This window comes from Urocitellus parryii, unplaced genomic scaffold (assembly GCF_045843805.1).
Source record: "Urocitellus parryii isolate mUroPar1 unplaced genomic scaffold, mUroPar1.hap1 Scaffold_37, whole genome shotgun sequence".
NCBI lineage: Eukaryota > Metazoa > Chordata > Mammalia > Rodentia > Sciuridae > Urocitellus > Urocitellus parryii.
The window spans coordinates 6871338-6896822 of record NW_027553327.1 but is presented as its reverse complement, the minus strand read 5'-3'; the positions used below and the strand labels follow the sequence as shown (position 1 = coordinate 6896822).

General features: G+C 50.3%; 1 protein-coding gene across 1 annotated transcript in view; it reads left to right on the top strand.

Annotated features, from left to right (window-relative positions):
* The first annotated feature begins 2251 nt into the window (after positions 1-2251).
* The window catches only part of LOC144252172 (ribosome quality control complex subunit TCF25-like), a 30137-nt gene continuing 6903 nt past the window's right edge, over positions 2252-25485 (top strand). Inside the window, 14 exon segments of the mRNA XM_077794678.1 lie at positions 2252-2383; positions 2385-2444; positions 10535-10696; positions 11230-11298; positions 12003-12121; positions 13063-13128; positions 15780-15862; positions 17423-17553; positions 18077-18176; positions 18864-18957; positions 19979-20071; positions 20197-20302; positions 21598-21757; positions 23163-23250. Of these exon segments, the coding sequence (XP_077650804.1) occupies positions 2252-2383; positions 2385-2444; positions 10535-10696; positions 11230-11298; positions 12003-12121; positions 13063-13128; positions 15780-15862; positions 17423-17553; positions 18077-18176; positions 18864-18957; positions 19979-20071; positions 20197-20302; positions 21598-21757; positions 23163-23250 (1463 nt within the window).

Genomic DNA, 25485 nt, shown 5'->3' with positions numbered 1-25485 from the left:
AAAATGAGGAAGAGGGAGAATCTAGAGGTTTTAAAAAATAAAACAGTGATCCTTCAACATGCAGTAGAATGTGGAGAAATGGATAAGATCCTCTTTAGACATAATAAAAGACGGGGGGGAAGTTTCAAGGAGATAATGTGACTGCAAGCCCTGTCACATGTTTTAATCCCAGATACTCAGGAGGCTGAGGTGGGAGGGTTACAAAAAGGGTGTTGGAGGGCTACTTCATGAGACCCTGTCCCCAAATAAAAATGCTTCAAAGGACTGAAGGTGTACTCAGTGGAAGAGCACTCGTATGAGTGAAGCCCTGGGTTTAAACTCCAGTGTGACCAAAAGAAAAAGGGAAAGAGAAAAAATATATACCATTCCATGACCTAGGATTTAATGTGACTGAGAAGACCACAGTGTATGCTGGATCAACAGTGCCTGCAACACTAAGCAGAAATCCTTTTGTTCTTCTAATTAAAGACTAGAATATCAATGTGCTTCTATGTAGATATAAAGTACCACATTTTGAAATGGTAAAATAGCCATAAATCTCTCCTATTTATGCCAACTATTAGTTTTGATTTTGTAGAAGCCTAATTTTAAAAGTCCTACCAAAACCTATTATTTAATTTTATGAATAAAAGTAGGAACAAATAAAAAATGCTTGACATGTTGTAGGAAATCTGTAAGTAGCTGTTAAATAAATGTACAATAAGCAAAAACACTTGGCAGTCTCAGCATGCAAAATGATTACAGTCCAATATTTATAATATGTTCTACAACCATAAATTAAATCAAGAAGCTGTTAAATGGAGATGTATCGAACTCTGAAAGAATTCTATTTATACCCTTTCTAGTGCTTCTCCCCAATTATAAGCAATGAATTTAAAATTCCAGTTCATTTTCCAGCTGTGATGTAGGAAAAGATATAAGGGGAAAGAGGAGGGAGGAGAGAGATAGAAGCTGTTAGTTCATTGCTGATATCGTGAGCCACACCATGGTAGACACAGGCATGCACAGATACAATCAGACATGTCACAAAGAAATAATAAGACTTATGAAATTTTTTTCTATTTAATATTTATAAATGGTGTGAGCTATACCAGGGAGTAGGGACCACCAGTATACCAGTAGTTAGAGACTACCACAGACACAAAGGAAAGATGCATTTCTCATGCCTTAACTCATGAACGATCAACCATGAAAAGTACCACAAAGAATGGATTAGTCAGAGCTTCCAATCATAACAAGGACTTGGGTTAGAAAGCACTGATTTCACTTGGCCTAATGATACCTGATGGATAACTAAAAGAAAAATTAAGATTTGGCCCCTCTACCTTCAATTTGTGCCTGTCTCCTTTGCCTTAAACTTTAGGTTGTATTCTCCTCAACTCTGTATATAGTCATGTCAATCACTTAAGGAGTGTCTGTTTAGAAACTGGTTATACAAGGTTTTAGTCTATTTTTTTAACCACTGTGACCAAAAGAACTGACATGAATAATTTTAGAAAGGAAAAGTTTATTTGGGTCTCACAGTTTTAGTTGTCTCAGTCCATAGATGGCCAGGTCTATTGCTTTAGGCCAGAGGTGAGGCAGAACATCATGGTGGAAGAGTGTCCTGGAGGAAAGCATCTGGGGAAATTGCCCCAGGAAGCAGAGAAACAGACTGACTTCTCCTCTCACAAAGGACAAAATATATAGTGCAAAGGCATATTCCCAGGCACTCACCTCCGGAGCCACACCCTACTTGTCTAAAATCACCACCCAGTTAATCCCTATAGGGGGACTAATGCACTGCTTAGGTTAAGACTCTCATAACCCCATCATTTTACCTCTAAATTTCTTGTATTTTCTCACACATGAGCTTTTGGGGGCTATCTTCTATCTAACCATAACATATGTACAACCCACCTTGAACCCTTTCAAGGCTGAGGACACCAAGATAAATGTCTCAGCCTGTTGCCCTCATTCTCCAAGGAGATGATGTGCCTGGAGCTCATGGGAGCTGGTGGCTCCAGGCAGGCACTGTGCTGAGCACCTGCCTCCTCACACACACCCTGAGGTGGTATGGTCCTCACTGCACCTTTCAGATGAGGAAAGTGAAGTATCTGGACGCTCACTCAGGAATATGCTAAGACCTTAGCCGCAGCGCGCAGGCGCCACACGCCAGCCTCGCGCCAGCGCGCCCTCAGTGCGCAGGCTCGCCGGCCGCTCTCTTTTCTGCTCTTCCTTCTCTCTCTCTCTCTACAGGCCGTTGCGTCCTATGTCGCCACGGGCCCTCCAGAGGCTGAGAGGGGAACAGCGCGGCCAGGAGCCCCTGGGGCCCTGCGCCCTGCAGTTTGTCCTCCGTGATGATGGGGACACAGAAGAAGAAGGACCAAAACGGGGTCCGGGTGAGCCGGCGCCCCAGGGGCTCAGGGAAGGAGGGTGTCCAAGTCAACAAACGGTTGGAGCTGGTGAGGAGCAGGGCAACCTGTGGGAACTGGGGGCGGGGGCGCGGAGCGTGACGTCATGGGAGGGCGGGGTGGGTGTAAAGTGGGGTCTGTACTGCGGTGAACTGGTGGGCGGGGTCTTGATGTCATGGGTGGGGCCGGGCTACGGGCAGCTCTGCAGTGGAGAGGGCGGGGCCAGACGTAAGGGGCGGGGCTAAGGCGGGACCGGGGCGAGCAGGGGCGGTGTCGAGGGCAGGTAGGGTCGCCGAGGAGAAGGTGGGGCTGTGCCGATAAGGGGCGGGGCTAAGGGCCAAGTAGGCGGGGCGAGCAGTTAAGGGCCCAGGTGACGATACTGAGCTGCATTGGGCAGGGCGGGGGCTTCGCTAAGAGGGTGTGGCTCTGAACTCCAGGGGTGGGACTAAAGGGGAAAGCTGGGGTGGGTTGATGAAATTGAACTACAGCGGGGAGGGTGTGGCTCTGTACGGTTGGAGGGGTTGTGGCGGGCAGGACCGGCTAAGGGGGTCGCAGTGAAGGGGATGAATGATGGGACTGCGCTGCTGCAGGGAGGGCGGCTGCTGCTGCGGGGACGGTGGTGTGTGATGTTAGAAGTGAGGCTGGGGTGAGCAGGGGCGGCGTCAGAAAGGAGGGGTCCCCTCACTGCAGAGGGGAGGGTGGGGCAGCGGCGTCCAGGGGCAGAGTGCCAGGGCAGAGTGCGGCTGTTGACTGCGCTGCAGTGAAGGGGTGGGGCAGGGCTTCCTGATTCCGGTCATCCTAGATTTCATAGTTTAGCATCTCCAAAACCTTTCAGTTTATTCATAACACCTCTGCCTAACCGGGGATGTTGCATCTTGCTCCTTCCTGCCTCCCTCACCTAGGTGTCCGCTACAGGGAGGTAAAGGAAAGTGAAATGCCCGCTGGTCCCACGATGTTTTCCCCTTAGTACGGGCCTCATCTGTAGTTTCTCGTTTGTATGGGTTATCTGATAGTGGCTTCTCTGAGCTGGCAGGTAGCATGACTGTTTTGCTCACCTTGTATCAGTCTCAGTTGCCCCTGAGTTTTTATCGAGTTGGCAAGTTAAAAGGCTATAATGTTAAAAGACATTGTGGAGTATGGAAATTGTCCTTAGATAGTTTGGGGATTTGCTTTAAAAGTTATTGACCTTGCCACTTAAGAGCTGGTCTAACCCCATAGTCTGGTGGAGGTGGGACTGAAGTCCCTTCTTTGAATTCTATGTCTGTACCCGACCTCTTCTGTTTCTCAGCCTGAAAGTAACTCTCCCCAGCTTTCTATTTCTTTCTATCTTTTTTATTATGGAAAATTTCAAACACAGAGATATGGTAGTACAGGTACTTCATGTGTCCATCCCTGGGATCCCTAATTATGGACACTTGGCAACTACTATCTGCCTTGGACTTTCACTCCCTTCTCTCCAGGGATGACTTAAAAACATCCAAGACAGCACACCACTTGCCCTTAAACTTGCCAGTCCTGTTTCTGACAACTCTCAGGGTGCACCACTTTTCATCCTGTCCCATTATTACCAGCTCAGGATCAGTTGTGAAGTCTGCCACTTCACAAACCTTTTGTCCTTATTCAAATGCCCTCCAGATTGTCTTTAAGAATAACTCCCAGGCGGAGGGCATTTACATGTTCTGGGTACCACTCATTTCTTCCTCACAGTTTGGGAAGTGGGGTGATGTTGACAGCAGCGGTGACATCTTCAATTTATACTGGGCTGTGGCTCAGTGCTGGATCCCTTGCCTCAGGCATTGGAGGCAAGGGCTCCATCCCTAGCACTGCAAAAGAAGAAAACAGGAAAAAAACCACATACACATAATTAAATTTAGGCTTTTTTATTTGAACCTGTGCTCTCTAAACCACACAATGATATTGTCCCTGCTGGTGAAAATTGGTGGGTGAATAGAGAAATAGAGGTGTTCAAGGTTATGAAAAAAAAGAAGAGATGATTGTATGTCTGAATGGGAAAAAATAATGCTTATGTGAATCCCTCCTTGAAATCACTCTGGTCCAAGAGATTGGCTTGGGGCTTTGTGATTGTGTAAGCCTTCTGCTTGTTGTGTGGGGTGTTTTGTTGTGTTGTTGTTGTTGTTGTTTAGTTTTGACTTTTGTACTGGGGATTGAATCAGGGGCATTTTATTACTGAAGCAGGGTCTTGCTAAATTGCTGCACGTCTCACTGAATTGCTGAGGCTGGCTTCAAACTGTTGGTCCTCCTGTCTCAGCCTCTCTAGTTGCTGGGATCTTGCATTTTGGTGCTGGGAATTGAGCCCAGAGCCTCGTGCATGCTAAGTATCCTCTTCCACCAAACTGCACCCCCGGCCCCTGCTTTCTGAGGGTATTAGTATCACTGACTTAGGTCCCCTTCCCAGTCTCTGGATTTGTGCATGAGCTCTATATCTGTATCCATGTGTCCAAATGCACCTGACCTTACAGACTAGGGCTTACCTGCTCCTCAGGCTTCCCTGTCTCTGTTGAAAACCACATGCCAAGATCAGCCACCTGGAAGATGTCCCTGGTCTCTTGACATTTGTGCAAACCATTGAAAAGTCCTGTGTGGCTCTAAGTGCACAGGGTTGTGACCCATTCTTCCCAGTCTCCACCTCTGCTTGTCCAGGCTGCCTAGACAGCTCTCCTCACTCGCTTTTCTAGCCTGCTCTGCTCAGCCACACTGCCCTTCCTTTGCTGCCCTCTATGCCTACAGTTCCCCACGTTCAAGTACCAACACATGGTTGGATCTTTCCTCCCTCAGAGGCAGAGTCTCTTCCCCGTCACACTGCCATACAGACTGATTATGGTCACAGTTGCCCTACAGTCCCATTCCCTCTATTCTGGCCCTTTTCCATCTTCTGGCAGTTACCTGCGAACATACTGTATACATTACTTGTTTGTTCTTTGTGTTTTGCATGGGTTGCTTCCTGGGGCTGAAGTGTCTGCTTCCTGAAAGGACTTTGTTGCTAGCTGTGTGTCCCCACCACCCAGCAGGCATGCACAGAGCTCCTCCTGGAAGACCGAAGGCATGTCTTCCTCAGGGTGCAGGCTCCTGGGCTGTAGAGTCAGTGACTTCCATTCCAATGTGGGATCCACCTCTTCTGGATGTAGGAGCATCGATGAGATACCTGATGAAAGCTTTGGGATGCTTTCCTTGGCCTTGTGGGACTGTGGTGAAGAGATGCTGGGCCCTCAGTGGGCACTCAGCAAGTACGGAAATGATGTGATGTTGAAATGGAGGAAGCAAGAGAGCTTTTCTAGAAGAAAAGCCTCCCGGGGAAATGGACGCAGACACCTATAGGCCTGGTCCCCACCTGCCGCCTAGAGTGTGGACCTTGGTGTCATGCATGGCTCATGGGTGTTCCTTTGGCTTTGGTTAGAAATCACCTTTACTGTCTCAGTCAGGGGGTCCTAAAGACAGCTTACTGAAGTTAAGTCAGATGAAGTGCCGTCAGATGCACCCCAGGGGTATGTAGTGAGTCTTGACAGAGGCATGCACAGCATGAGTGCCACACCACATTCTGAGAGCTTGCCACCTGCAGCGTGTGCCCCCTTTCCCTGCGTGTGTGGAGTCCTGCCTGTGTCTGCATTTCCCACTAGCAGAGTCTTCCAGAATGTGCTCTTTCCTTCTGTCCTCGCTTGCTTAGCCTGTGCTTTTGAGTTTCATGCAGGCTGTGGGTTTTCGTGGTCAGCTCCTTCTTGCTGAGTAGCAGTGTATTGCAGGGTGTTCATCCGTGGTGTTTCAGGGGTCTGACTCAGTTCTGGTTGGGGGCTGCTCTGCCTGGAGTTGCTGAGCTCTAAGGACAGGTGTTTTGTGGGTTTGGGTTTCATTTTGGCTGATGGGGCATCTACAGGGAGAACTGCTGCATCGGGAGTGGATGCGTATACCTGGACCAGCAGGTGCTGAGCGCTCCTCCAGCGTTTTATCCCACCTGCCTATGGGCTGTGTGAGGCTGAAGGTGCTCCAGCCTCCAGGGAATTGGTGTTGGCAGCCTCTGCCCCCATCCCTCAGCAGGGACAGTGCTCCTCACTGGCTTTTGATTTACATTTCAATAAAGATGTTGTTGGGTGTCTTTCCATGTGCCTATTGTCCATTTGTTTGTCTTCTTTTTATTAATATTTTTTAGTTGTAGATGGACACAATATCTTTATTTTATTTTTATGTGGTGCTGAGGATCGAACCCAGGGCCTCGCATGTGGCTAGGTGATCGCTCTACCGCTGAGTCACAACCCCAGCCCCTGTTTGTCTTCTTTTGTGAACCGTCTCTTCACATTTTGCTGCCTGTGGTGGATTCCAAGGCTGCTCTGTGAGCATGGAGCACTGACACCTGGCCAGACATGTGGCTGCTCATCTTGCTGCTGCCTATGGATTTCCAAAGAGGTTCTATTCAGTCAATTCAAGTGTTCTATGGGTTTTTGCCCTTATAACTCATAGGTGGAAATAATAGGAGTGTTTTCACATGCACAGGCCCTGGTTTGATCCCCAGCACCATGCATATGTGCCTGTACACACAGCATTTGTTAGTGTTCTGTATGAGGAAGCAGAGGTGTGCATGACATGGAGCTGCTTCATGACTACACAGCTGGAACGTGAATGCATTGGCCTGACCTTATAACTGACCTAAGTGCTGTGGTGGGCGGGCTTGCTTACAGGGGGCACGTAACCTGATGCAGTTGGCCCTCCATACCTGCAGCTCCCACCAACCACAGGTTGAAATATGTCTCAAATTCACAGGTGTGCTTCTTGTGTGTAAATGTGTTTCTTGTCATCGCTCCCTGAACAGCACAGTGTGCAGGCTACTGAGACAGGATTTGAGTTAAGTTAGGCAGAACACACAGGTGTGCACAGGCTCTGTGCAAACACAACACATTCCATAGAGGGGACTGGAAACATTCCCCCACCCCCCTGCGCATGCACAAATGCTAAGGGGTGACAGGGCAGTGCAGCCATTGAGAAATGATGTTATGCAGCAGGACGTCTTAGTATTTGGGACCAGTGGCTACTTTGACATGCTGGTGGAAACCAGATACCTAAAAATCATGAGTTTACTTTATTGCATTGAAAAATTTTCCCTCAGTCCCTTTCAAAGAATTATGTGTGTATGTCTGTCTTGTTTTTGTGTACAGTATAGTTCCTGTTCCCTGATGGTAATTGAAATACATTTAAATTGTGCTATTAAATAACCAAAAAAAAAATAAATTTCAGTGTTCAGGCTGCTGCTGTTAGGCTGGAATAAAGACTTGAAATGCTGTGGTGGTTTTAAACTTGCCAACACTGTGTCATCTTTATTTTTGATAGTCATTTGATTTTTTTCCCCCTTTGGTACTGGGAATTGAACCCAAGGGTGCTTAACTACTAAGCCACATCCACAGCCCTTTTTAAATTTTTTTTTCTTTTTTTTAATAATTTTTTTTAGTTATAGGTGGGCACAATATATTTATTTTATTATTTTATTTTTATATGGTGTTGAGGATTGAACCCAGTGTCTCACGCATGTTAGGTGAACGCTCCACCACTGAGCCACAACTGCAGCCCCAATTTTTTTTTTCTTTTGAGACAAGTTCTCACTAGGATGCTTACAGCTTTGATAAGTTGCTGAGGCTGGCTTTGAACCTGCGATCAGCCTCAGCCACTAGGATTATAGGCATGTACCACCACACCTGTGATAGTCATTTTATTTTTTTTTAATTATTTGTCCTGAACTTCTCAGAAGATGATATACAGTCAGTCAAAAAATATATGAAAAAGTGTTCATCATCACTAGCAACCAGAGAAATGCAAATCAAAACTACTCTAAGATTTCATCTCACTCCAGTGAGAATGGCATCTATTATGAATACAAACAACAAGTGTTGGTGAGGATGTGGGGAAAAGGGAACACTCATACACTGCTGGTGGGACTGCAAATTGGTGCAGCCAATAAGGAAAGCAGTATGGAGATTTCTTAGAAAATTGGGAATGGAACCACCATTTGACCCAGCTATCCCTCTCCTCGTTCTATACCCAGAGGACTTAAAAACAGCATAATACAGGAATGTGGCCACTCAATGTTTATAGCAGCACAATTCACAATAGCTAAACTGTGGAAACCACCTAGATGCCCTTAACAGATGAATGGATTAAAAAATGTGGCATATATACACAATGGAATGTTACTCAGCAATAAAAGAGAATAAAATCATGACATTGCAGGGAAATGGATAGAGTTAGAGAAGATAATGCTGAGTGAAGTTAGCCAATCCCCCAAAGCAAATGTTGAATGTTTTCTCTGATATAAAGAGGCTGATTCATAGGTAGGGGAGGAGAGAGTGAGAGGAATAGACAAACTCTAGATAGGGCATTGGGGTGGGAAGGGAAGGGAGGGGAGGGGGCATGGGGTTAGAAATGATGGTGGAATGTTATGGACATTATTATCCAAAGTACACGTATGAAGACATGAATTGGTATGAATATACTTTTTATATAACCAGAGATACGAAAAAATTGTGCTCTGTATGTGTAATAAGAATTGTAATGCATTTCGCTGTCATATATAAATAAATTTTTTAAAAAATTATTCTAATTAGTTACACATGACAGTAGAATGCATTTTGACAGGGGCTGGGGCTGTGGCTGTGGCTCAGTGGTAGAGCACTTACCAAGCATGCATGAGGCACTGGTTTCCATCAGCACCACAAAAAAATGAAATATTGTGTCCATCTAAAAACTAAAAAGTAATTTTTTTAAAAAAAAGAATGTATTTTGACACATCATACATAAACGGAGTATAACTTCTTGTTTTCTGGTTGTACATGATGTAGAGTTTCACCGTTCATGTAGTCATATGTGCACATAGGGTTATAATGTCTGATTCATTTTACTGTTCTTCCTACCTCCATCCCCCCTTCCTTCCTTTTACTCCCCTCTATATAATCCAGAGCGCTTCTAGTCTTCCTAGCCACCCCACTCCCACTTGCTATGAATTAGCATTCACATATCAGAGAAAATATTCCGCTTTGGTTTTTCGAGATTGGCTTATTTTGCTTAGCATCATATTCTCCAGCTCTGTCCAGTTATCAGCAATGCCATAATTTTATTCTTTTTTAAAGATGATTAATATTTCATTGTGTGTGTATATATATATACATATATATACACACACACACATATGTATGTGTATATATATATACACACACACACACAATGAAATATAAATGTATATATTTTTTATATATGTATATAAATATATATATATACTCATATACATATATGTGTGTGTGTGTGTATATATATATATATATATATATATATATATATATATATACATACAAATCACATTTTCTTTGTTCTTTCATCTGTTGAAGGGCACCAAGGTTGGTTCCATGGTTTAGCTATTGTGAATTGAGTTGCTATCACCATTGATGTGGCTGTATCATTATAGAACTTAGTCCTTTGGGTATAAACTGAGGAGTAGGATAACTGTGTAAAATGGTGGTATCACTCCAGATTTTCTGAGGAATCTCCATGTTGTTTTCCAGAGTGGTGACAACAATTAGTCATTTGATGTTAATTGCATCAAGAACAAAACTCCCTGCTGGGCATAGTGGTCATGCCTGTAACCCTAGTAACTCTAGAGGCTGGGACAGGAGAATTGCCTCATCAGACTTGAGGACAAAATTATTTTAACATGAACAAGAACAATATTAGAAAATTATAATCCTTATAATACGCACCTTTTTTTAATATTTATTTTTTAGTTTTCGGTGGACACAACATCGTTGTTTGTATGTGGTGCTGAGGATCCAACCCGGGCCGCACGCATGCCAGGCGAGCACGCTACCACTTGAGCCACATCCCCAGCCCCCGCCCCTTTTTTTTTAGTTTGAAGTATTGGAATTGAACTCAGGGGTGATCTACCACTAAACTATACCCCCAGCCCTCTATTTTTCACTTTGTCACTGAGGTTGCTCAGGCTGGCCTCAAATTTGCCTTCCTCCTGACTCAGCCTCCCAAATAGAGTCTCTGGGGTGACAGGCATGGCAAGTTGTCTTCACATCTGGCTCAGCTCTACTTCGTAACGTACACTGTGACCCCTGTGCAGAAATGACCTCGGCTTGTTTCACCAGATAAATGTCGAGGATCTTGAGGACGACCCGGTAGTGAACGGAGAGAAGTCTGATTGTGTGTTAACAGATGCTGCAGTGTCAGGGAACAAAGGAAGGTTTCAGCGTGGAAACCCAGAGACCAAGCGGGAAGGAAATGTGGCCAAGGCTGCACCCCCGGAGCAGGTATGGGGACCCCATGGTAACAAGGAGGCTGGCATGTCAGGGAAGGGCTGTGGCATCCTGCCACATGCCACCTGTGTCGGATTTTTCTTGGAGGTATAATTTTCTGAATTTGCTTTGGCTGATTCTGTGGGATCCCTGATGAAGTTTGTGCTAAAGTCCTTGAGATCAGTGGCAGCCCCAGGGGTATTGCATGCAGGTCCCTGCCCTGCCTGCTGCCCACTGTGCTCCAGGCAGCTCTGTGCCTTCTGGGAGCAACCACTTCTGGTGAAGCGTCCCTGAGGAGCTTCTCGCTGCCCAGAGGAGCTGGCCCAGTCAGGGGCAGGTGGGCGCCCCAGGCATCCTGGACCAGCTCTGCAGCAGGGCAGGGTGGGAGAGAGAGGCCACACTGACAGCAGGGGGTACGGGCAGGGTCCTGCTGCAGAAGGATGTGAGGGGCCGCAGGTGCTCCAAGTGGTGCTGGCTTGCTGCTTTGGTTCTCATTGTTTAAGAGTTTGCTTCTCTCTCCATTGATTAAAACATCTTATTTTTATTAGTCTAATGCAAGTGGAAAACTCTGGAAGAAGAAGCAGAAAAATAAGAAAAACAGTACAGGAGAAGCCTCGGTATGCGACCAGACTTGACTAGCCCCTACCCAATCCCTCCGTGCCCCTTGGGCCGTGTCCCTCACGGTGGTGCTGGGAGAAGACCATTTTATTTGATGTCTTCATTTTTTCCTGTCAGGAGTATAACTATCTAAGAGGTCAAGGACAAAGAAGAGTCACCTACAGTTTTGCTTGTGATTTGCCCCTTTGTTCCTTGGTTGTCATGGCCTACTCCTAGTTTCCGTGTCCCAGCTGCCCTCTGCAGGGAGAGTCCCTTCCCAGCCCTGCTTCCTGTTGCTGTTCACCCAGCCGTCATCCCGCCAGTGCACGAGGGGTGCTGGGTGTGGAAGCCCACAGACCAGATCCCCCTCAGTCAGCACGTTTCATTCTTGCCTTGATCCTCCTTGTCTCATTGTTCATCCTGAAGAGAGGTGGTAGCTTTGTTGCTGTTCAGTTGGAGTCACAGGTCCCAGTTCCATTCGCCTGAGGATGTGAGCTCACCTGTGAGACATGAAGTGTGGCTCTCTGGCCCGATGGTTCCCAGGGCCTTCTGGATTAGTGATGGTTCTGAGCTTCCTCCTATAATACATCTCCTCCTTCTGAGTTAGATCATCTTTTAGAAAGTACATACCAAATAACTTTTCAAAGTAACTCTTTGTTATTGGTTGTCACAGCACTTGGAGTGAAGCCAGTGTGGTGATTAACAGTTCCTTCTGGGCTTTTAGGAAAGTGGGATGGAGGATATCGACCACATCTTGGAGAGGATTGAGGATGGCAGTGGGCTCAGCCGCCCGGGTCGCCCACCACTGAGCTCCAGGAAGCATGTCCTGTATGTGGAGCACAGGTATGGCCTCGGCCTCTGATTTTGACGCGGAGGAGTGATTTAGAAAGAGGACAGTTTGCTGTCTTTATTTATTTAGAAGTGTTAAGAGTTCATTATTAAACATTTAGGAAGTAGAAAAAAGGAGAAAGAAGTAAGGAAAAGACATCTGTGTTTCAAAGGACTTTTTTTTTTGGTACTGAGGATTGAATCCAGGGGTGCTTTACCATTGAGCCATATCCCCAGCCCTTTTTATTTTTTTGAGGCAGGATCTCACCAAGTTGCTTAGGGCCTCACTAATTTGCTGAGGCGGTCCTCAAATTTTCGATCTTCCTGGATGCTGGGATCATACCGGAGCATCACTGCACCTGGCTCCTTTTTATTTTTGATTTTGAGACTGGGTATTGTTAGCTTGTTTAGGGCTTGCTAAGTAGCTGAGGCAACCTCTAACAAGGAGTCCTCCTGCCTTGGCCTCTGAGTAGACACGGGTGTGGCACCATCATGCCCAGCTCAGGACTTCCAAACAGCTTGCCTTTGTATGTCTCATGAGGCGTTTTGAGCTGTACCAGTGTAGTGTCACCCTTGGATGATCACCCATCTCTTGGTCTGGTGGGTGCTTAATGAAACCTGATCTTTGCCAGCTTTGACAAGCAAGCTGCCTGTATTGTTGAGGCCCTCCACTTTGCGTCAGGGTGCATGCTCCCTGTACGAAGCCTGGCAGATGAACACTGGACCCGCAGGTTCTCTCCTAGCAGTGACCAACTGCATCCCTTGGGTGCCCCATGGGGCCAGTCATGGTCAGGTCCTTTTGCAGGTGGCAGATTTAAAGAAAGCAGGCCTAGAAATCACCTTTCAAGCCCAAAATCATTGTTCTTTGGCTGGACTCTTACTTAGCTTTCTGCAATTTTGAGACATTGTAGGAAAGCCTGACTTAAGTTTTCTTCCTCACATTTCCCACATTCTAGACACTTGAATCCAGACACAGAACTGAAATGGTATTTTGGTGCTCGAGCGGTCCTGGGGGAGCAAAGGTAAGGCCCACAGTAGCTGCATTCTCAAGCTGTTTTTACCTGCTTTCATTTCTTATGGGTGGGGCAGCCATTGAAAACCCTGGGGGAGAGTACTGAAAGCCACACTGGACAGATGGAGCCCTTCCAGGGCCTGTGCAGATGGCTGAGACGCCAGGAGGCCAGGCTGTTTCACACCTTCTCAACTGTGCACCTCATATTTTTAAAAGGGTCCTAAAAGCTGTTAAACTTTGAATCCTGAAATTTTAGCCAGATCCATTTTGTTTCTCCACCAGCAGGAAAAATGACAAAAAGTTTGGGTTCTGAGATCAGTTTTATGTCACCTAACTCGTTCCTGGCTAGTCAGCTTCTGCAGTGTCAGCTGATGGTGAGCAGGCAGTGGAGTGTCCCTTGGCTTTTCCAGGGGAAGTCAGGGCCCATCCTGGGACTTTCTGTAGGAGGTGGGAGTTCCACTCTCCATCTCCTTACCGAAACATCCAGAAGTTTGTGTCTTTTTAAGTATGTATTTTCTGATTATAGAGCTGAATGCTTTTTGTTAAAACTCTGAAGCAGTGTAGAAATGTTCCCTCTTATTCTGATCACCTGTGGCCATGTCCTCAGGCCTTTCTGCACGCCTCTCGAGGAAGCTGTGCTGGCTTTGGCATGTCGGAGTCCCAGGTGTCTTCTGTGCCTGATGCACAGGGTTCTTTGTTAGGCCAAGGATAGGCGTGTCCACACCTTGGCTGCAGGCCCCCTGCATCCAGTGCCTTGAAACTGTGTGAGGTGTGCACGCGGCGCCCTTGTCTGACTGGTGTCTGTTGGGTCATGAGTGGGCCAAGGATTATTTTCAGACTTCGTTTGTTCCCACTTTCCTTGTGTTTAACAGTTTTTGCCTTGTATTTTTGTTTTTAAGTGTTTGAGGACTCATGGGTTTCTGACTTCTGTGTGTTTTGGGTTATTTGTGAAAAGCACTTACATGAGCCACTACCTGTGCTGCTCAGGCCAAGTTCTGCCGCTCAGCCCAGCTCTGTCTGCCTGCCCCTGTGTTACATTTTTGCATCATCTTATTTTTGTAAATTATAGTTATTATCAGTCATTAGTTAATAATTACATTTGTTTTTTAGTGTTTGTGGTGCTAGGGAGTGAACCCACAGCCACACACCTCCGAGCCACACACCTCTGAGCTGCCCCCTGCACATATTTCAGTTTTATGTATCTATTTTTGAGGTGAGGCCCTCCGTGCTTCCCAGGCTGGTCGCACACTCATGAGTCTGCATGGACCTCCCCCTCAGCCTCCCAGGCAGCCAGGACCACAGGTCTGTAACCAGGTCAGCTCACTTACTACCTTTATAGTAGCACACTTTTTTGTTGTTTGTTTCTTCAAAAATTTAAGTCCTACTGAAGTATGTCCAGTGAAAAGCTGTGGTTCCCTCCTTCTTGGTCCCCCACCCTTGTCCTGTTGTTCAGAGACCAAACCTTAGCTCCTTTCTGTTCCTCCCTCCTGGTGACCATTCAGGGTTTCCATATAGCTGTGCACTGATCTTTGGGGGGAATCTGACTTCCTCCTGATACAGATGGGGTCTGCTCCCTTCCCCCTGTCTGTGCTGTCTCCACACCCCCAGTGTCACGACCCTTAAGGTGCTCCTCCTGACCCTCCCTCCAGCATCCATCAGGGCTGCCTCCTCCCCTAGACTTCTGGCTGGCAGCTCACCTCAGACAGACCTGGTGGTGCCCAGGATGCTGTAGACTTCCAGGCACCGGTGGTTTCCTTTCCACTGTTTGCTGCGTGTGCAGAGTTGTGCCATGTTGTGCCTTTCAGCCTCTGGCCATGCTTTTCTTTTTGTGTATTTGTTCTTCTCACACAGTTTTCATGTCTCTTTTTCAGAAAAGAAAGATGCTGTTTTGTCCTGTTCTGGGTAGTCCAGCTCCTTATTCCTTGTTTTGTTTTAGTGAAATAGGGCACTGTTGAAAAGCCTAGAGATTGGTCTACACACATCCACATCCCATCACTCAGCTCAGGGTGCAGCCCTTCCAGGCCTGGCTAAGATGCCACCTGGCAAGGGAGCCAGACCCCCTAACAGCAGCTAAGAACTCTTGCCCAAAGGGGGCCTGGTACCCTCAACTTGTCGCTCACATAAGAGTCGCAGGGAGCTGGGTGCCTGAGGACCCTCAACACTCTGCTCTCGGTCTTCTTCCTTGCAGAAATATGCCAAATTACTCCTCAGTTTTCCTCATTGTTTCCATGTTTTCCTTTTCAAAGATTGGAGTCATATTGCTGGGGTGTGGGTCACAGGTCCACTTCCCTAATTTGCCTCTGGCCATGGCCAGGCATTCCTCCTGTGCAGCCTGTCCCACAGGAAGCAGCTCGTTTGCTCAGGGAATTGCAGTGGCCCTGAGCTCCTGCTCTGCACCATGTTCTAGGGTTTCACTTTTGTTTCCTTTTTGTCCTTCTTGCCTTCCTGCTGGACTGTTGGCCTCCCTGTTCCCCTGGATCTGATGGTAGCTGCTTGCACAGGTCGCAGCTGGGGTCCCCTCTTCACGCAGCAGTGCTTTGCTCTCCCTCCCTGTGTGCCCCCTGCCCACTGCTCTGCCTCCAGGGAGAGCTGGAGGGATTGGGTGGCCAGCCTGGTCCCTGACCCATGGAGGTAAAGCTGTGCCTGTCTCCTCCTCCCCAGGCCGCGACAGAGGCAGCATGTATAACCCAAGTGCACGTGGCTGACAACCCCCAAGAGCACCTGGCCGCAGTACAGCAAGCCAGGTGAGTCTGTCACTCCTGCAGCAGGGGGCTGGCACGCTGGCCTCAGTGCCTTCCAGGTGGGCCTTGCAGCACCATGTACAGCTACGTGTGAGGTATAAAGTTCCTGAGGGTGCAGCAGCCTGTATGTCCCCAGCTGGCCTGGCCTGTGCAGAAGCTCTCAACTTCCGTGCCATCTGCCTCGTCCTCTGGGTGCCATGCTACAGGAAGCAGCTGAACAGAGGCTTGCATTTTTAAGTGTTTCTTTTTGTGTGTGTGTGCTGGCACTGAGCCTGAGCCCTCCAAGCCTCACATGCCAGGCTGGGCTCTGCTGCTGAGCTGCATCCTCAGCCCTTGAGTTTGTTTTCACATTATGATAATTTGGGGGCTGGGGTTGTAGCTCAGTGGTAGAGCGTTTGCCTAGCATGTATGAGGCCTTGGGTTCGATTCCTAACACCACATAAAACTAAATAAGCAATATAAAGGTATTGTGTCCATCTACAACTAAAAATATTTTTAAAAATCAATAATGTATGATAGTTTTATGTTTAAAGAAAACAGCCATGCAGAAGGTGCAGGGTAGGAAGTGAATGCCCTCTCTGGGCATCGGCTGCACAGCATAGAGAAGCATCCAGACAGCCCTCTGCAGGTTGATGGGGCACATACTGTAGAAGAGGTCATGGGTGTGTGGAGGACATGTGTGGAGGGTGGTAACCAATGCACCTCACCTGCTGTGCCTGTGGGGTTGGGATTCTAGAAGAATCCCCTTGGACTCCCAGTGAGGATCGCCTGGGAGTTCGGGACCTGTGCTTGTAGGATCAACCCTGATGCCTCTCATGTATCTTCTGTTCCCACCAGGCCTCTTGCCCTTCTAGCAAAGGAACCCGAACATGGTAGAGATAGGGGCTCATTGTCTCAATCTGCAGGACTTGGACCTTGGGCCGGGCTCTCAGGAGGGAGTAGCTCAGGGGAAGCCCATGAGAACCATTGGCCATTTAGCGGTTGTCTTAGCAGACTGAGTTTTTCAGGTTAACCAGAAGAAATGGTCCCTCCATACAGTCACACAAAAGGAGCAGAACCGTATTTGGTCAGAGGTTACACGTGGCCAAGGCCTCTGACCTGGCCCTGTGCCTACTGCACGCCTCCTGCCCCAGCCCCTCACAGCCACCCTGGCTGCTGGTCCCAACCAGATGTGATCGGGCACCCAGATGGACCTCCATACTCCCATCCCTGAGGTTTGTTGTCCTGGGCCACTTCGGCTCCATCCTTTCCCAGAGCTCATCTGAATTCTATAGAGAAGTGAGTCTTTGTGGAAAGCAGACGGAGGCCAGCTCCCGGGACAGCCCAAGCAAGCAGTGGGAAGCAGGCCCAGGTGTTCTGAGAGAGTCCCCAGACGTCAGCCTCTGGCCCAGAGGCAGCCCAGCCCCAGGCCTGGGTGACCTGTAAGACCCCTCAGATCGAGTGGGTTGGTATCACAGAGTCCTTTCTGAGAACAGCACAAGGGAGACTGTTGGGGCTGCTGTGCTCTGTAGAGGCGCCATGTCCTGGCCTCCAGCACACCCTCTGTACACTCTCACCTGCCAGGTCTGTCTATGCGGCTGTTGGAATCGAAAAAAGGCCTTTCCTTCTTTGCGTTTGAACACAGTGAGGAGTACCAGCAGGCACAGCACAAGTTCCTGGTGGCCATGGAGTCCATGGAGCCAAACAACATTGTGGTGCGTGGGCCCCGCAGCTGCCAGTGGGTGGAGGGCGAGTGCCCGGGCAGCTGCTTCCCTGGCAGTGGGGCCCCCGGACCCGAGGGGCACTGTGAAGACTTGGCACTCAGGAGACTTGGCACTCAGGTGCTCTCCTGCTGGGAGCTGCGTGTAGTGGCACTATGGTCCTTCCCAGGTGCTGCCTCTGTCTTGGCCTCACTGGGGAGGTAGGGGGAGCATGTAGATCCTGCTGGCCCCATGTCCTCCACGTAGGGGGGCGGGAACCTGCTTGCTTTCAGTCCTCTGTCCTGAGACCTGGGAGCCAAGACAGCCCCACTGGGCAGGGAGGGTCCCCAGTTCCTACCTGGAGCCAGGTCCAGGCCTTGGCTGGGTAATAGCAGTGCACACCTGGAGTCCAAAGGGAATTTTGTCTGTCACCTGGTGATCATGTCTCCTGGTGTGCACAGGTCCTGGTGGACTGCAGGGGTGTCCTGTGGGTCCCTGCCTGTGACCTTCCTCCAGAGCTGCCCTTCTTTTCTGGTAGGTTCTGCTCCAGACAAGCCCCTACCATGTGGACTCACTCCTGCAACTCAGTGATGCCTGCCGGTTTCAAGAGGATCAGGAGATGGCACGAGACCTCATAGGTGAGACCCAGTAGGCAGTGCAGCCTGCCTGTTCTCGCCACTAGAGCAGATGCAGGTGGCAGGACGTTGTCAAGTAGCACTTTGTGGAAGGTGTGTCATGCCTGGTTTAGTGTGTCCCGGAACTGGGCAGCCGTCACTGCAGTCCATTCCAGGAAAACAGCCTGCCATCTTCTATCTTCCCCAGGCCCCAGAACCCCTGACTTCTGGTCAGACTCTCCGTGGCCCTACCTATGTGGGAGCCATTCAGTGGAAGCACTGTGCGTGGTCTCTGCCCATGGTTGTGTGCCCCATGTGTGGTGTGACCCAGGTTTGCGTGTGCTCTTGGCTGGATAGTACTCCCCCTTTGGACAGACGTGGTTGGCGAATCTGTCATCAGTTGGTGGTTCTGGTTGCTCTTCCGTGTGTGCGCACACGCTGCTGTGGGTGTCTGGGCCATGTTTGTATCACCTGGGGACTGGGCATGAACAGGACATGTGGCAGTGGCACTCCATGGTGTTGAGGGCTTTTCTCATTCAGGCTCACAAGTTCTGTGGCTGCAATTAATGCTGTGGCACCAGGGAAACCTAGGAGGTCCCATTGCAGGGTCCCAATTCTGTGACCCCTTCTTTCGAGTGCTTCGCTTGTTTGGGGTCTTGGGAGTTGCAGGCGCCTACTGTGGCTCATTCCTGCCTCTGTTGCTGCCCACAGAGCGAGCGCTGTACAGCATGGAGTGTGCCTTCCACCCCCTGTTCAGTCTCACCAGTGGGACATGCCGGCTGGACTACCGCAGACCTGAGAACAGGTGAGCTGCCTCTCCTGAGGGCAGCCCTCCCTGTGGGTCTGGGATACTTCTGCAGGCCTCACAGGCCTGTGTCTTGGTTCGTAAATCAGTGATGCTTAAGTCAGATTCAGCCTGACAGAGCAGACCTGGGTCTATGCTCTGCTTTATGACATTTCTGTGCTGACCACCTCTGGCATCAGCCCCAAGGCAAGCCTGCATGACTGCAGCAGTCTCCCTGCTGTCCTGTGTGTATTCTTGCTGCTCTGGGCAGTGCTGCTTGGCTGTGGCATGGCCCCCACCTTATGGCCACCATGCCCTGTCTCAGTGCAGCAACTTGGCTGCACCGGGCACTCTGTCTAGACTTTCTCCACTGGTTTCTTTTTCTAGTAAACTCTCAGTTCTAAAAATAAGTCTACAGGATGACTAAAGTTACACAGCTTTATGTACCCAACAGTAGCGCCATTGAAATTTGAGGGTAAATTAAGATCATAATTATAACCGTTTTTAGCTCATTTCCCTTCAATAACAAGTAGCAAACCAAAAGCAAGATAATGATTTCAAAAAGCTTGGTTTTCAGGGAGCTGAGGCTGTAGCTCAGTGGCAGAGCTCTTGCCTAGCACTGGTTTGATCTTCAGCAGCACCACATAAAAATAAATAAAATAAAAAATATTCTGTCCATCTACAGCAACAACAAAATTTTTTTAAACCCTTTTTTTAAATATTTATTTTTTAGGTGTACATGGACACAACACAGTGCCTTTTTTTTATGTGGTGCTGAGGATCGAACCCGGGTCCCGCCTGTGCTAGGCGAGCGCTCTACCGCTGAGCCACAATCCCAGCCCCAACAACAAAATTTTTTAAAAACTTTCAGTACATTGGTGTGTGTTCAGCTCTTCAGGCACACACAAAGCTTCTCCCCAGACACAAAAGGCATTCGCAGACTCCTATGAGGACCTGGACACTGGCGTGGAGCCAGGTGGCCCTCAGAGGCTGCTCTGCTGTTTGCTTCCACTTGAACTCACATGGACCTTTTTGGATGTAGGAGCTTCTACCTGGCCCTCTACAAGCAGATGAGCTTCCTGGAGAAGCGTGGCTGCCCGTGCACCGCACTGGAGTTCTGCAAGCTCATCCTGAGGTGAGTGTCCACCAGGGATCCACTCCTGCCAGTCCTCACGGCAGGGGCTTCTGGGCTGCAGAGACCCTGGGCCCTGACATTTTCCTAGCTCTCTTTGCTCTTCTCTCACTGTGCTGCCTGCGAAGCCTTGAGCCAGACGAGGACCCGCTGTGCATGCTGCTGCTTGTCGACCACCTGGCCTTGCGGGCCCGGAACTATGAGTACTTGATCCGCCTCTTCCAAGAGTGGGAGGTAGGGGTGCGCTTGCTGTGTGACTAGTAGCCATGGTGAGGCCATGAAGCAGAGCCAGGGTGGGTTCCAGGGACCTCCTGCCCTTTAGTCTCCCTCATCTCTGCTGTTGAGCAGAATCAGGTCTTCCCAGAGGGAAGCAGCCTTGCATCAGAACCCCAAGATGAGCACACAACTGCATCGAGTGTGCGTGTAGAGATGGTGCTTAGTAATGGACAGTCAGGCAGACCACAGAGCTGGGCATGCTAGGCACAGAAAGGGACAGCCACTCAGGGAGGGAGGTTGTGATGCAGGGCTGACAGGGACCCTAGGTCCTGAGTGTGGGGACGACAGTCTGGGTAGTCACGATTGGTTACCTGTTCCAGGTCAGAGTCGCACATAAATGCCACCTGCTATCCTGGGTCCCCAGACCCAGGAGAGTGGGGTTTGTCTTGGGCTCCACTGAGTGCTAGGGAGCATGCACTATCTTGCTACAGCTGGGGTGTGCACACAAGTCGAAGCAGCAGTGTAGGTGTGTTGGGTCAGGCTCCATGTGTGAAGATCAGTCTCACCTCTCGCTTTAGTGTAGCTGCTGCAAACTGAGTGGGACAAACAGCTGAACAGAGCTTGTCCAGAGGGGGCTCAGGCCTAGGAGGGGAGGAGGGGGAGGAGCCTGTACTTGTTCTACTTTTCTGCTTGAACCTTTCATAGTACATATTTTTTGTGAATAAAGAAAAACATTTTTCATAAAAAATAAGTAATGAAAAACAGGTAAATCATTTAAAATCACATAACTCTTTATACAGTTGGCCAAGAAATCTCACTTCCAGGGATCTAGTTTATAGAGATTCCAGGAGCTCAGGAGAATGGCTATAAGAAACCCACGGGGTCCCCAGAACCAGCCACAGAGGAGTGTTTGTGGTGGTTTATAAGATTACAGAACTCTGTGGAGACCAGCATTCCCTGTTAATGGAAAAGCATGGAGTAGATCATGTCTGTTACATCGCACACAGAGAAAGGCGGGGAAATGTTTGAAGAGGGTAGTGGCCCCTCTAGGTGGGGGCAGTCATAGCTTGGCTGCCTTCACTCTGGACCCTGCTGTGTGGGGAGAGGGAGTCGCTCCGTTCCCCCACAGTGCTGAGCCTGAGGGGCTCAACAGAGCTCTTTTCCAACTGACGTTGCCTTTCTGCACATTGAAGACCCCCAGGTGGAGCAAGTCCTCCATCCAGGTGTGGGGGGGCCTGCTTTGTCAGCTCACTGTGGTGCACCTGGTCCTCACAGAGGGCAGGCCCCTCACCTGGCCTCTTGCTCCCTTGTAGGCTCATCGGAACCTGTCGCACCTCCCAAATTTTGCCTTCTCGGTTCCATTGGCATACTTCCTGTTGAGTCAGCAGACAGACCTCCCCCAGCATGAGCTCAGCTCTGCCAGAGAGAAGGCCTCCCTCTTGATCCAGCAGGCACTCACCATGTTCCCTGGAGGTAGGTACCACACTGGCCTGTGCAGTGGTTCTTCCTGAGGGTGGAGACCTGGTCCCAGCCCTACCTGGTGCTTAAAGAAAGATGTGTTCTCCAGCCAGCCTAAAAACTGCTGATGTTGCAGTTAGCTGATTATCCACCTCAGCGGGCCAACTGCATGCCAGCCAGGTGGGAGGGGGCCTTGGGTGAGGGACAAACTGTGTGTCCACTAACTTTGCTGTTAGTTACAGGGCAGGAGAGAGATACAGGGTATGCACATTGGTGTTTAGTGTTAGGGAGAGAAACAGCAGCAGAGGGTTGAGCGGGGCCTGGACCTGATCCAGAGGCAGTGTGTGGTACGGCCCATTTCCAGGGTACCCCCCCACACACACTAGGCCTCTATCTGCACCCAGGGCAGGCCCAGGGGGCTGCTGCCTACTCAGGCGACGGGTGGCGAACCTTCTCCACAAGCACGCAGGAAGTGACCCTCTAGAGGAGGCCGTCCTTGCACTTGAGGGTAGGAGTGTTTGTGACAGAGGTGTGCACACACTCGGTGACTGCCCCTCTGAGGGGAAGTCCCAGAGTCAGCACTGCTTTGTTGGCTCTGACAAAGCCATGGAGAGGCCCCAGCACTGGGTGGACGCGAGCACAGGCAGACCCACCTGCAGTGTCCAGAGCTCCCTGTCAGGAGCAGAGCCAGATCACCAACTCAGGGCTCAGCCCATCATCCCAACAGCCACCTCTGTCCCCCTCGGGTTCGATGCAACTGGGAGCCCTCGGTAGGCCAGCCGAGGTGGGGGACACAGGGCCACGGGGCCCACGTTGAATAACAGAGCTGTCATGGCTATCCCTTAGGAGAGACCCTACTGCGGCTTGTCCCTGGGAGGCAGTTGGTAGGCCGGCTTTCCCAGCAGCTGCCTCTGGCAGGGTCTCGGCATGTGGGCAGTGTAGGGAAGCCCTGCCTACTCAGCCGGAGAGTACTGCATGGGGACAGTACTAGAGCTGGAGAGGCCCTGACCCAGAGGACTGGACACCCAGAGCCCGTGACCATGTGTTGGCCACTGTCCTTACCCTGGGGCCCTGTAGGGTCACCTCCTCCAGGGCACTAGCCGACCCCACTCTCACCAGTCTGTCCTAGGGTCTGTTGCTCATGCTTGAAGGGTAATGGCAAGTCTCCCTGAGATGTGGAAGGGCACTTGGAGGACAAGGGTCTGCCTCCAGGGTGCAGAGGTACCTGCTCATCCTTTGTGGACCCCCATGCTCAGCCACTCCCCCTGCAGCAGCTCGGAACACTGGTCAGACTCAAGGACCCCGTGGCCTTGCAGCCTCTGTGACGTCCCAACTCCAGTCGTGTCTGTGATCAGGGCCCACAAGGCCCCGGGTCATTGTCCTGGCCACTGAGCACCTGAGCCTCTGCTTCCTCCTGCAGTCCTCATGCCCTTGCTCGAGTACTGCAGTGTGCAGGCCAATGCCACCGTCTCCAATCACCGCTTCTTTGGACCAGATGCTGAGATAAGGTAGAGCCTTGGTGCCCTGCTGGGATAACTCCTGGTGGGCATCCTCATCGCCTCCTGGGGGCCCTCGCTTACCCTCAGGGCAGTGGAGGGGTGGCAGGTGCGCTCTGCACCGCAGGGTCAGGGTGTGTGTGTGGCTCAGTCTCCTGGAAACCTGCTTCAGCCTGATGGCAATCTCGGAGACAGGAAACCCCTGGGGATGTTTGTTACTGTCCCCTAAGGAAGGCCTGGAGTCTGTGTCCACATATGGGTCACCTTACGTCTGAAGAGAAACACTGGTGGGTCAAGTAAATGGCCTCTGGCCTAAGACATGAGGTTCACGAGATGCTTTTTGACAGGAGTGGGCAGCAGGGCTTAAGGTCAGACAGCATGACCCACAGGCACTGGCTGTGGGCAGAAGGGCTCTCGTTGCTGGTATGTTCCACGTTCTGCATTGGCACATATCACCTTTTTCATGTTTCTCATAAAAAATACAGAGGAGTCAGCCAGGTGTAGTGGCACAGCCTATGATCCCAGCAACTCTGGAGGCTGAGGAGGGGGATCCAGCCTCAACAACTCAGCGAGACCCTGTCTCAAAGTAAAAAATAAAGGGGGCTGGAGTTGTGGTTCAGTGGTGGAGCACTTGCTGTGAACTTGTGAGGCACTGGGTTTGATCCTCAGTATCACATAAAAATAATAATAAAATAAAGATATTGTGTCCATTTAGAACTAAAAATATATATAAGATATGAAAAATAAAAAGGCTGAGGATGTGGCTTAGTGGTAGAGTACCCCTGGGTTCAATCCCCAGTACCAGAAATAAAAAGAAAACATAAATGAAAGAAAAACATGTTATGGGGGTCCACCCCAGAATCCCCGTCCCCTAGCCAGCCTTCATCCTCTGCACTTGCTCTCTGCAGACACAAATGTACACTGAGCATCTCAGTCAGCTGAGGAGCAGAGACAGCACTGATTCAAAGTCGCAGACCTCTCTGCCCTCCCTTCAGGAGGTGGACTGTCCCTCAGTAGCTGAGAGACAGCCTCTTTTTGCTCCAGACGGTCCTGCTGGGGGGTCTGCTCACAGGCTTTGCTCCCACAGTCACGCCCCATCCTGACCCAGGTTTTGCTCCCAAAGCCAGCCCCAATCCTGCACCCTGACCTTGCTCCCACAGCCAGCTCCCTATCCCTGACCTTGGCCATGCTCCCACAGCCATCCTCCTGCCCTGACCCTGGCCTTGCTCTACCAAGCTCCCCATCCCTGACCTTGGCCTTGCTCCACCCAGCTCCCCATCTCTGATCTTGGCCTTGCTCCCACAGCCAGTCTCCCATCCCTGACCATGGCCTTGCTCCCACAGCCAGTCCCCCATCCCTGACCCAGGTCTTGCTCCACCCAACTCCCCATCCATGACCCTGGCCTTGCTCCCACAGCCAGCTCCCCATCCCTGACATTGGCCTTGCTCCACCCAGCTCCCCATCCCTGACCCAGGTCTTGCTCCCACAGCCAGCCCCCAATCCCTGACCTTGGCCTTGCTCCACCCAGCTCCCCATCCCTGAACCTGGCCTTGCTCCCACAGCCAGCTCCCCATCCCTGACCCAGGTCTTGCTCCCACAGCCAGCCCCCAATCCCTGACCTTGGCCTTGCTCCACCCAGCTCCCCATCCCTGACCCTGGCATTACTCCACCCAGCTCCCCATCCCTGACCCAGATCTTGCTCCCACAGCCACCCCCCCTATCCCTGACCCAGGCCTTGCTCCACCCAGCTCCCCATCCTTGACGCAGGCTTGCTCCCAAAACCAGCCCCCCATCTCTGACCTTTTCCTTGTTCCACCAAGCTCCCCATCCCTGACCTAGGCCTTGCTCCCACAGCCAGCCCCCAATCCCTGACCCAAGCCTTGCTCCCACAGCCAGCCCCCCATCCCTGACCCAGGCCTTGCTCCACAGCCAGCCCCCAATCCCTGACGCAGGCCTCGCTCCACAGCCAGCTCCCCATCCCGGACCTAGACCTTGCTCCACCCAGCTCCCCATCCCTGACACAGGCCTTGCTCCCACAGCCAGATCCCCATCCCTGACCCTGGCCTTGCTCGACCCAGCTCCCCATGCCTGACCCAGGCCTTGCTCCACCCAGCTCCCCATCCCTGACTTTGGCCTTGCTCCCACAGCCAGCCCCCTGCCCTGACACAGGCCTTGCTCCACCCAGCTCCCCATCCCTGACACAGGCCTTGCTCCCACAGCCAGATCCCCATCCCTGACCCTGGCCTT